The sequence below is a fragment of the Juglans microcarpa x Juglans regia genome, chromosome 6D, assembly GCF_004785595.1.
Source record: "Juglans microcarpa x Juglans regia isolate MS1-56 chromosome 6D, Jm3101_v1.0, whole genome shotgun sequence".
Lineage (NCBI taxonomy): Eukaryota > Viridiplantae > Streptophyta > Magnoliopsida > Fagales > Juglandaceae > Juglans > Juglans microcarpa x Juglans regia.
Window position 1 is genome coordinate 8,519,594 of NC_054604.1, and position 11,401 is coordinate 8,530,994.

The following is an 11,401-nucleotide window of genomic DNA, read 5'->3' on the forward strand; positions in this document are numbered from 1 at the left end:
AACATATGACTATCAGTAAAATTGTTTTTTTTTTAAGAGTTCAAATATTAAATTTAAAATTATTTTTTTAAATATTAAAAAGAAATAGGAAAACAAATATTCTTCTTAAAAAATAATTTTTTTTTTAATTTTTAATTCTCTCTACTAATTTTCGTTTTTAAAATTTTTTTTAAATCTCTTGGTAATAAAAGTTATATTTTATTATTATTATTATAATATCACTGTTAATTGTTTTACTGTATAAGATATCAAGATAAGATGCTAATATATCATGATGATTAATGATTACATAAATAGTTTTTAGCTCCAAAATTACCTATTATTATTATTATTATATTAACGGTGGAAGAAAAAAGAAAAAAAAATCATGAAAAATCCAGAAGTTTCCACATAGCTAAAATCATGAAAAATCTGGTAATTTCTAGTGTCACCTTTCGCTGGCTTCCATCCCTTTCCAGATCTCTCTTTGCTCCACAAAAGGAAGTGCACCTTCCCCTCTCTGCTCCTCACTACTCTGAGAACTTCTCTCTTTTCTACGCACGCATCAAACACTTTTGTAAAAGAAAAGGCAAGATTTTCTTTCCTTCCAATCAAAATCATAGCGGAAATCTTGAGCGAGCGACTTGTAAATACCCGCGGTCAAACAAGTTTTCGTAATAGTCCCGCCAGTATCTTCTCTCTGAAACGGTAAGTAAGGAAAGATCTCTTTCTAATATCCACTATGTCTATGACTTCGTGTTACATCTTCTCTGTAAGTTGTTTTTGGTATCTGCGTAAGGCTTTTCTATACGTTTCTTTTGGTTCTATGGGAATGTTTTGCTTGTTTCGGAGCTTTTGGTTGATTTCTCTATTTTATTTGTTTTACAATTTTTTTGTTTAACTGCTGGCGATATCGAGTAAACTTTCATTCTTGTTCTGCAAGATTTGAAAGTACAAAATTCTTGCTCGTACACGCTAGTCATTTTCTCCGCGTTTTTGCTCACAAGTGTCAACCTTTTTTGTTTAGACGACAATGTTGGTAGTCAGAAGCCCATGTTCCGAAAATGTTTCAAATATGCATATATTTTTAATTTGTGTTACGATGATTCGTTTTTTTAAGCTTTCATTAGAATTCTGCTCTTTGTGGCTCTGATCTTCCGGTTCAGAAGTTTGATAATTTTCTTTTTACAACAGCGATTGTTTCAAGGTACTAATTAAGAAGCAAAGATGAATCCTGACAAGTTCACCCACAAGACTAACGAGGCTATCGCCGCCGCACATGAGTTGGCGATGAGTGCCGGCCACCCACAGTTCACTCCTCTCCATCTTGCGCTTGCATTGATCTCTGATCCTGGTGGCATTTTCAGCCAAGCTATTGCCAGTGCTGGTGGCGGTGAAGATGCTGTGAAGTCGGTGGAGAGGGTGTTGAACCAGGCATTGAAGAAAATCCCATCTCAGTCCCCTCCCCCAGATGAGATTCCAGCGAGCACAAGCCTTATCAAAGTCATTCGTCGGGCACAAGCGGCCCAGAAAGCTCGTGGGGATACTCATTTAGCTGTTGATTCTCTAATTCTTGGTCTCTTGGAAGATTCTCAAATCTCCGGCCTGTTGAAAGAAGCTGGTGTTTCTCCATCGAGAGTGAAGTCGGATGTAGAAAATCTCCGTGGGAAGGAAGGGAAAAAGGTGGAGAGTGCTTCAGCAGATACAACGTTCCAGGCTCTGAAGACTTACGGGCGTGACCTTGTTGAGCAGGCGGGGAAGCTTGACCCCGTCATTGGCCGAGACGAGGAGATACGGAGAGTGATTAGAATTCTGTCAAGGAGAACCAAGAACAATCCTGTTCTCATCGGAGAGCCTGGAGTTGGAAAGACGGCAGTGGTGGAAGGTTTGGCACAAAGGATTGTGAGAGGTGACATCCCGAGTAATCTTGCTGATGTGAGGCTCGTTGCATTGGATATGGGTGCTTTGGTTGCCGGTGCAAAGTACAGAGGAGAGTTTGAGGAGCGATTGAAGGCTGTATTGAAAGAGGTTGAGGAGGCTGAGGGAAAAGTTATACTGTTTATTGATGAAATTCACCTTGTCCTTGGTGCTGGTCGAACTGAAGGATCCATGGATGCTGCCAATCTCTTCAAACCCATGCTTGCTAGAGGGCAGCTTCGGTGCATCGGAGCAACCACGCTCGAGGAGTACAGGAAATATGTGGAGAAGGATGCCGCATTTGAGAGAAGATTACAACAGGTGTATGTGGCCGAGCCTAGTGTTCCTGACACAATCAGCATTCTTCGAGGATTGAAAGAGAGATATGAAGGTCATCATGGTGTTCGGATTCTGGACAGGGCTCTTGTTGTGGCAGCCCAGCTATCCAGCCGATATATTACAGGTATGAACTTTGCTCTGCTTATTGTGGCTTGGAGAGGTTATTTCAACAGTGCTATGTGAATTTCTTCTTGTATATTGAAATCTTTGTCTATCTTCTTGTTTAGGGCGTCATCTCCCTGATAAGGCGATTGATTTGGTTGATGAGGCATGCGCAAATGTGAGAGTCCAACTCGATAGCCAGCCTGAAGAAATTGATAAGCTTGAAAGGAGGAGGATGCAGCTGGAAATTGAACTTCATGCTCTGGAAAAGGAGAAGGACAAAGCTAGTAAAGCCCGTCTTGTTGAAGTAAGCTTTATGTGTTCAATATCTCAAAAGAGTGATTGGGAACTACTTAATATGAATGTTGTTCTGAATTTTGTTGCATTTGGAATCTAATGTATCTACAGGTGAGAAAAGAGCTTGATGATTTGAGGGACAAGCTTCAACCTTTGATGATGAAGTATAAGAAGGAGAAAGAAAGGATTGATGAGATTCGGAGACTGAAGCAAAAGCGTGAAGAGCTTTTGTTTGCTTTACAGGAGGCTGAAAGAAGATATGATTTGGCTAGAGCTGCTGATTTGAGATATGGGGCAATCCAGGAAGTGGAAGCTGCCATAGCACAGCTTGAAGGAGCCTCTGATGAGAACTTAATGTTAACAGAGACTGTTGGACCAGAACATATTGCTGAGGTTGTGAGCCGCTGGACGGGCATCCCTGTCACAAGGCTAGGCCAGAATGATAAAGAGAGGTTAGTTGGGCTAGCTGAGCGGTTGCACAAGAGAGTGGTCGGACAAGATCAAGCAGTTAATGCAGTTGCTGAGGCAGTACTGAGGTCGAGGGCTGGACTAGGAAGGCCTCAACAGCCCACGGGCTCCTTCCTTTTCCTTGGTCCTACTGGTGTTGGTAAGACTGAGCTTGCAAAGGCTCTTGCTGAGCAACTCTTTGATGATGAAAACCTACTGGTGAGGATTGACATGTCCGAGTATATGGAACAACACTCGGTCTCACGCTTAATTGGCGCTCCACCAGGGTAAGTTCTTCGTAAATTGCATAATTGATCTATTCATATATGTGTGATAGGCGGTTCTTACTCAATTCTGTTGCAATTCTCAGTTATGTTGGACATGAGGAAGGGGGACAGCTAACAGAGGCTGTGAGGCGCAGGCCTTACAGTGTGGTACTCTTTGATGAAGTGGAAAAGGCACACGTCTCTGTATTTAACACCCTGCTTCAGGTTTTAGACGATGGAAGGCTAACCGATGGTCAAGGCCGCACTGTTGATTTCAGGAACACCGTGATTATCATGACTTCAAACCTTGGAGCGGAGTACCTCCTTTCTGGACTAATGGGCAAGGTCTCCATGCAAGCTGCTCGTGATCGAGTAATGCAAGAGGTATTTTCATCATGTTTCGAGCATTAAACAGAGCCATACATGTTTGTCTTTTATCAAAATTGGAAGTGGTAATGTCTTACTTGATACTTGACAGGTGAAAAAGCACTTCAGGCCCGAGTTGCTCAATCGGCTTGATGAGCTTGTGGTGTTTGATCCTCTCAACCATGAGCAACTAAGGAAGGTTGCAAGGTTGCAAATGAAGGATGTTGCAGTCCGCCTTGCTGAGAGGGGAATTGCCCTTGCTGTCACTGATGCAGCATTAGACCATGTATTGGCAGAGAGTTATGATCCGGTTAGTATCATTATATATATATATATATATATATATCCTAAAATACTCCAGTTTTGAATCTGGGTCACTTTATCTTGTTTGAAAATACATACTCTAGACTTTGTCCTTATCCTTTCTATTCTTTACAGGTTTATGGTGCTAGGCCTATCAGGAGGTGGCTAGAGAAGAAAGTGGTGACAGAGCTCTCAAGAATGCTTATAAGGGAAGAGATTGATGAAAACTCAACTGTTTATATAGATGCAGGGCCAAGCGGGAGTGAGTTGGTGTATAGAGTGGAGAAGAATGGAGGGCTTGTTAATGCAGTGACTGGTCATAAGTCAGATGTGTTGATTCAGATCCCCAATGGGCCGAGAAATGATGCTGCTCAGGCAGTTAAGAAGATGAAGATTGAGGAAATAAATGATGATGAAGAGATGGACGACTAAAATTGTTTGTCCAGACACCAGAGATTATCCACGGCTGCATGTGTCTTTCTTTTGGCGTCTTTCTTTTTTCTCTTGAATGTTTGAAGTATGGTTGAATGAATGATGGGGGAGTTTCATCCCTTTTCTCTCTCGTCTCTTTCATGGATTGGATTGTTCTGAAATTCTTGAATTCAGTAGATGGTTTTGGTTGTAATGTTGCAAAAAGGGAACACTTTTTGGAGGGAATGTGACACCTGCCGTCCCCAAGTAGCTGCTATCCTATCAATAAGCTGACTGGCTCTAACCATATATTTCTTGTAAAATGGCATATGCTTGTAAAATAGAGTTTTATAATGAGAGATTGTATTTGCAATTTTGCAGTCTTGAGTGTGACTGTGCGTACAGTTTTAGAAAAAATGTTATTTTAAAAGGGGCATTATTGTAATTTTTAAATTTTATTTTTAAAAATATAATTTGTTTTTAAACATAATTATATAGACTTATATAAACAGTTTTTATTTACATTTACGTTTGGATTATGAATTTATCTTAATTTATTATTAAAATTTTTTTAAATTTTAACATAAAATATAATAAATAATTTAATTTTTTTTCAATTTTAAAATAATATTAATATTAAAAAATAATATTTTATCATTTCAATTTAATTCAATTTAGTATTTTTTTTTAAACAGTCTTTTATAATCCTTAGAGTTTGAATTTTTACAATTTATTAAGAAATAATTCATGTGTCAATGCCTAGCTACTAAAACAGAAGATGTTCTGTTAATATTCAAACCAACTCATTTTACAATCTAAACTTTTATAATTTAAAAAAAATATTCAGTGATGACAGTGTCATCGTGTGTATATATATATAATATATATTTAAAATATTTGTTGGATATAAAATGAATTGGTCCAATCCATTAGAAGCTTGTTAACAAGAATAAAAGAAATGGATAAAAGAAAAGGATTAAGTTAAAATTGCTCGCCCCAAAGCACCAAACTTGGCGGGCACTCAACCCTCTTGCATCTCCTCGCTTGCCTTGCTAAACACGCTAGACGAGAGCACCTTACTTGCAGCACTGTAGATGTCATGAACAAAGCGATTAAGTAATCTTGCCTCCTGAGGAAATAAAACTTGGCAGGCACTTTGTCCACTTGCATGGTGCACATCAAGGGGAAGCAATAAGGCTCACGCTAGAGGATAAGTAAGGTGAGCACATAGCCCGCCAGTACATGGAGAGCCTCTAGCGAGCAAAGGAGCTCACCCGAACAGGATCGGGCATGGAGGGTTTCAAGCAAACAAGGAAGGTTGGGGCGAGCAATAATACTCGCCTTGAGCAATAGTGAAGGATCATGTTGTAAAAGCTCGGATAAGCAATGTTCGCCCCAAGCAACACATGTGGCAAGCAATATCTTGGGTCGAGCAAGCAATTATCCTAGGTCATAGGCAGCCTGCAAGCATCTTGCCAGCCCAATGGGCAAGCACTGTAGCTCATCTAGAGTCACAGGTGTTGTGAAATTTTAATTTTATTCGCAAGTGCACAAATCGTACCAAAGTATATTTTAGCAAGAAGAAGACTGAATCTATAGGAACCTATGAAAACGTAGGAAACTAATCAAATATAAACTTAATAAATTATAATCTAGTTTAGAAAAATGAGTTCTAAGATTAAATAGAGAGTTAAAGAATTAAATAACCAATAAATGAAAGCAAGAAATAACATTGAAAGAAGGCTTGACGCTATCATCTTCAACTTAAATGAATGTAACAAAGGGAAGGGATTTAGAGATCTCAAAGAATTACCTCTAAGGGGGTTGTTTCCTGGAACGGCTCGGTAGGAACTCTCTGCAGTTTGTTGAGTATTGCCCTCTGAAGTAGCTGGGTGGGAGCTACCCTCCGAAGCAGCTCAGTTAGAAACACCCTATGAAGCCACTCGGTGGGAGCTACTCCCTGGAGCAGCTCGGCTAGAACTATCCACAGGGGCGACTTGTTGAGAGCCCTTCTTTTTCTTATGAGGGGCATTTGGCTTAGTGGGGCATTGTGAAGTGGCCAGGATCTCTTCGACAGGCACCGACTGGGTGGGAGCGGAAGTCCCTTCCTTTATACAGGACCGCTTGGCACGGTTACCTTTGGGAGGGAAAGCTGCACGACGTTTCTCTCTTAAAGGAGAGAATGAACCTGATAAAAAAGTCACGACCTAACACATGAGCGCAGTGCGGGAGAACAAGTTAGCGACGAATGTAATCATCATTTAGTAACGCATTAGATTCGGCTAGGTCAAGATGAGCCATTACCCAGGATATGACAGAGGCAATTCTGAGTTCCTCTCTCTCTAATAATGTAATAGCAAGAGATTTGGTGGTCGGAGCCTTACTCCAAATGGATCAGACAGGGAACTCGTTGTATTCACGCTCCCATTCCGGGCATTTTCAACCAGAGCCCCTAACAAAAAAGAATCGCCGATGCCACTTCTTTATTGTCGAATAACGCCTCTCCAAATTCATGAAGCATTTTTAGGCAGAGTAGGATTGGAAAAGGCAGAGTAGGATTGGAAACTGCAAATGTTCCCATTAAGCCGATTGATTCGGTATATACTTAGAAACTCTCGAGCAGTTAGATCGGGATAATTTTTGGAACCACTCAGAACGATTCGAAAGGCCACACAACTGGCCAAGACCAAGCACCAAGCATTCGGATTGAGTTGCGCCGAGGCAAGTTTCAGGAAGTCCAAGATGTCGCGCACAGGACGACAGAAGGGCAGACACAGTCTAATAGAAAACATATGGGGATAAAGAGCCACCTTCGTCGACAGGCCCTGCTCGTCCACCATTGTGACACAAAGTTGGGGAATTTCCAGAGCAGTCTCAATAGGAATGGAGAACTCTCTGTAGAACGAACGAAGTTCATTGTTAGTCATGGCTGACGTCCATCGTTTCCTAGCATAATAGTTGAAACGGGCTTCGTTCGCACTTCGCTTAGTCATGGTGAGAGTAGACGGAAGAATTGGGAAAACTTTTAGGGCTTCAGAGAAACAAAAAGAGAAGAGCAAGACGAAGGTGAAAGGAAAGAAAGAGGAGAAGGAATGAGGAAGAATAAATAAATAGGGACGGTATGATGGAACGGTTACATATCTGAAACGACGGCACAAGATTTAAAGAGACGCCTCGGCTGCAGGAAAACGGCGCGACGTTCCGCACACGTACATAGAACGAACCAATCTCGGACAACGTTGGCAAGCTAGAAAGTAGTTTTAATTAATGACACCGACATTAATGATTACGGAGTAATCGGTTCACATCAACAGCAAACGGGCAAGTGCCCTTTTGCCTTCTACATTTCCAGACTAGAGCCAAAAAAAAAAAATCTCTCTCTGAATTTCCAGCCCATAAGTGTGCTAAAAATTCGTAGGGTATTGTGAAGGGAGAAAATCCCTTATATTGGGCCGAAGCATGGGCCCAGGTCACGGCCCATGTGATATAGAGGCAAGGCTCGGCCATATCACATGGACTGGGTCAAATAAGTAATACCTGGATCAAGACTTGAGCAGGAGATCCAAGTTGGGTCATGCCGATGGGACAGAAGATGTAGGCAAGGCTTGAGAAGAAAAGAACATGGCATACAACCACCAGGCATGAGTGTCAGTAAGATGGAAGGGACCCGGGACATAAAGTATGCCACATTCAATGTGGCCTAGAGCAAAAAGCATGCGCCCAGTACAGAAGGCATGCGGCATTCAATGCAACCCAAGGCCTGAGCAATGCACAGCAAGCTTGAGCCCTTCACAGCTCGGCAAGGTGACGACTCAGCAGCAACTCGGTGAATAAACAACACAGACATATTATCTCCTGCTATGCAACACCCCACTATGGTGGGGACCTGGTCGGTAACTATAAATAAGACACTGCCAGCAGCAAACAAGGTAATAAGTCAATCTATCCCAGTCACCTTACAATCTCATCTTCATTATTGTTTATCATCTCCATCACCACTACTGATTTAAGTATCGGAGGATCAACGGACCCTGAGGTCCCCCCTTTAGCTACTGTGCAGGTGATCGCTCGAATACCAACGGCGTGAAATTGTCCAGGCTCGCAAAACACGACATCAACAAATTGTTATAATGTTTTATTTAAAGTAGTAAACTTATGTACAATTCGGCTATTATCAACAAGCTTGGCCTTCACTTATCCCTCATAGCTTGGAACACCATGACGAGCGATGGAGCTTGTGGGCTCTCAGTCTGCCCTCACAATGAGCAACAGACCTCATACTGAGCGCCATATGTGGCGAGGTATTAGCTCACCTGCACATGGAACATCAAGTGGTGAGCAATGCAGCCCACCTCCGAGTAACGAGCAAGCCAGGCACTTTGCAAACCCGTCAGCAAAGAGCATCCCTCCCAGGCGAGCAATAAAGCTCGCGTTGAGGGACAAAGGGGCCCGCGGGCGAGCAAGGAAGCTTGCCCTCAAGCAATGATCCTCACCCTCGCCCAAGTGATTTTCCTCAAACTTACAATTTAAATTTTACTTAAGCTAACAAATTTGAATTTGAATGTTCCCCTATAAAGCTCCTCAAAATTCTACAAGGCTCCAAAAGAGAATGGACAAATAGGAATATGACGATAGAAAAGTTGATAAACGGCACACTTTGCTAATTGGTATTTATTATCAAGGCTTAGGCATCCTGGGCTCAACCATGAGTCTTGATACAAGCAAGAAAAAAAAAGGAGGATATGCAGGCGATTGAGACAAATCACAACGAAAATAACTCAAGGACAGACAACCTCCATGAAGCAAAAACCACTCAAAAACCGACAACCTCCATCAAGCAAAAATCACTTGGCAGAGAACAATACCTATCAAGTAAAAACTGAAAGAAACAACTAAATGGCTCGAGTTTGCTTCCCTCAAACTCACTATTTAAATTTTATTTTCACTAACAAATCTAATTTTTTAATATTTTTTCTATGAAATTCTGTGGATCTCCACAAGATTCCCAATGAATGAATAAGTAGGAACGCAAAGATGGAAAAGCAACACAGTTTGCTCTCCAGTCTTAGTCAAAAATAATTTAGGCAATCTAGACCCCAAACAAGAGCCCCAAGGAGAATAAACGAAATAAAGGGGACAGCAGAAGGGGATCAACCCCGGTTAAACTGAAAGTTTGGAAACTAGGCCACCTGACCTAGAGCACCAACCGCGAAGTCACCCTTGAGCACCACTCGGGCACCTCAGCTCCCTATTTTCACCATAATAGATCTCTCTAGAGCACGCGCTCAGGTATGACGACTCTTCATTATCACCAAGGTAGGTTCACCTTCAAGCCTCACTTGGGTGCCTCGAGCTCTCGCTACACTTTAGAAAAAAAAAAAAAATAGGAGGAAAAATCCCAACAATGGGGTCAAGCCACACTTGAGCACTATTGAAATCAAATTATTACCAAAAGTCAAGTCCCTTGGTTCAAGTTTGTAAGTCTCAAACTCGTGGTTTGAATTATTTACACTAATCAATTTAGTTTTTGGGGAAAATTTCTCAGAATAGTTGGGTTGCCCTAGAGCCAAGCGCTTAAGCCCGTCTCAAAATAGGCGACCAAAGCTCACACATGGTTTCACCACAATATCGGTCAAGCAAGCCTCCCACACCCAAATAGCCAAGCGTAGCAATATGCAAGCCTCCCACACCCAAATAGCCAAGCCTAGCAATATCCGCTCTGGTCGATTTCTCCGATCCAGACCGACCAGCTAACAACCCCTAAGTCTAGCTCATCGAAAACCCGGTGTCAAAAGTAAAAGAAATAGATAAAGATAATAAAAGAGATAAAACTAAAATAGTCTCTTTTTATTTTCTATATAAAAGCAACATGCTTTTTATAGCCTGCCTAATGTACGTTAATGCCGCCACAAAATGGTACAATGTTCCAGAAATGGATGCTACTGATTACGACACATCAAACTTTGAAATGGAATCCCTTCTAGAATGTACACCTAAGATGAGTGGTCGATGTAATTCGGTAGTTGGTATGTTAAAAAACAAAAATTCAAAGTGTCATCGTGTCATGTGTGTGTATGTATATATATATATATATATATATATATATATATATATAAGATTTTTTTTTTAAGAGAAAAATGATACTTATGCAGGAGCATCGCATATTTAAAAAATAAAAAATAAAAAAAATCTACAATTTATATGAAAAAATTAATTTTTTAATAATAAATCTTATTATTTTCAAAAGAAATACGTGTACGACACTATATCTAGTATTACTAAAAAAAAAAAAAAAAAAAAAGAGAGAAGAAATAAAAGTGAAAAAGAGCTTACTAACAAAGAAAAATATGAAAAGCACATTAGATAAATAGGGGCTTTCAAGCATAACAACATTTGACGAAGTAGAAAGCTTTTATTTTCCTTTTCTCAAACAATACAAATTTGGACGGATGGGTACTATTATTATAAAAAATAAAAAAAAAAGTTATGCAAATTATAAGGTCAAGTAGCTGCTCATGTAATATTTTATAAATTATCGACGCTCGTAGATCAATCGATATGATATGTTAAATTTAATTTATAATAATAGAATAATTTTTACAATTTAACATATCAAGTGAAAATATATCGATCTATTTATAAATTAAAATTCTTATAATTATTTTGATGAACAAAGCACATGTTTTCTTTTTCCATATAGCAGATCTAGCCACAAGAGAAATAAGTTACAATTAATAGATTAAGATATAAAAAAAAATTAGAAAAAAAAACAGGATCCCAGGAGTCAAAAGGCTAAAGGCCGGTTTGGATATACAAAATCATCTCGTTTCATCTCATTTCATCATTATAATTTTCTTAAACTCATACATAAAATATAATAAATAATTTAATATTTTTAAATATCAAAATAAAAATTATATTAAAAAATTATATTTTAATAATATTTTATTTAACTTTTAACAAAATATCTCATT

General features: G+C 39.8%; 1 protein-coding gene across 1 annotated transcript; it reads left to right on the forward strand.

Moving 5' to 3' along the window:
• The first annotated feature begins 444 nt into the window (after positions 1-444).
• Positions 445-4,807, forward strand: LOC121234217 (chaperone protein ClpB1). The gene is made up of 7 exons (XM_041130074.1): positions 445-687; positions 1,174-2,359; positions 2,463-2,644; positions 2,746-3,368; positions 3,452-3,731; positions 3,826-4,023; positions 4,152-4,807. The coding sequence occupies exons 2-7, from the start codon at positions 1,207-1,209 to the stop codon at positions 4,446-4,448; spliced, it is 2,733 nt and encodes a 910-aa protein (XP_040986008.1). The 5' UTR covers positions 445-687; positions 1,174-1,206; the 3' UTR covers positions 4,449-4,807.
• Positions 4,808-11,401: the final 6,594 nt, after the last annotated feature.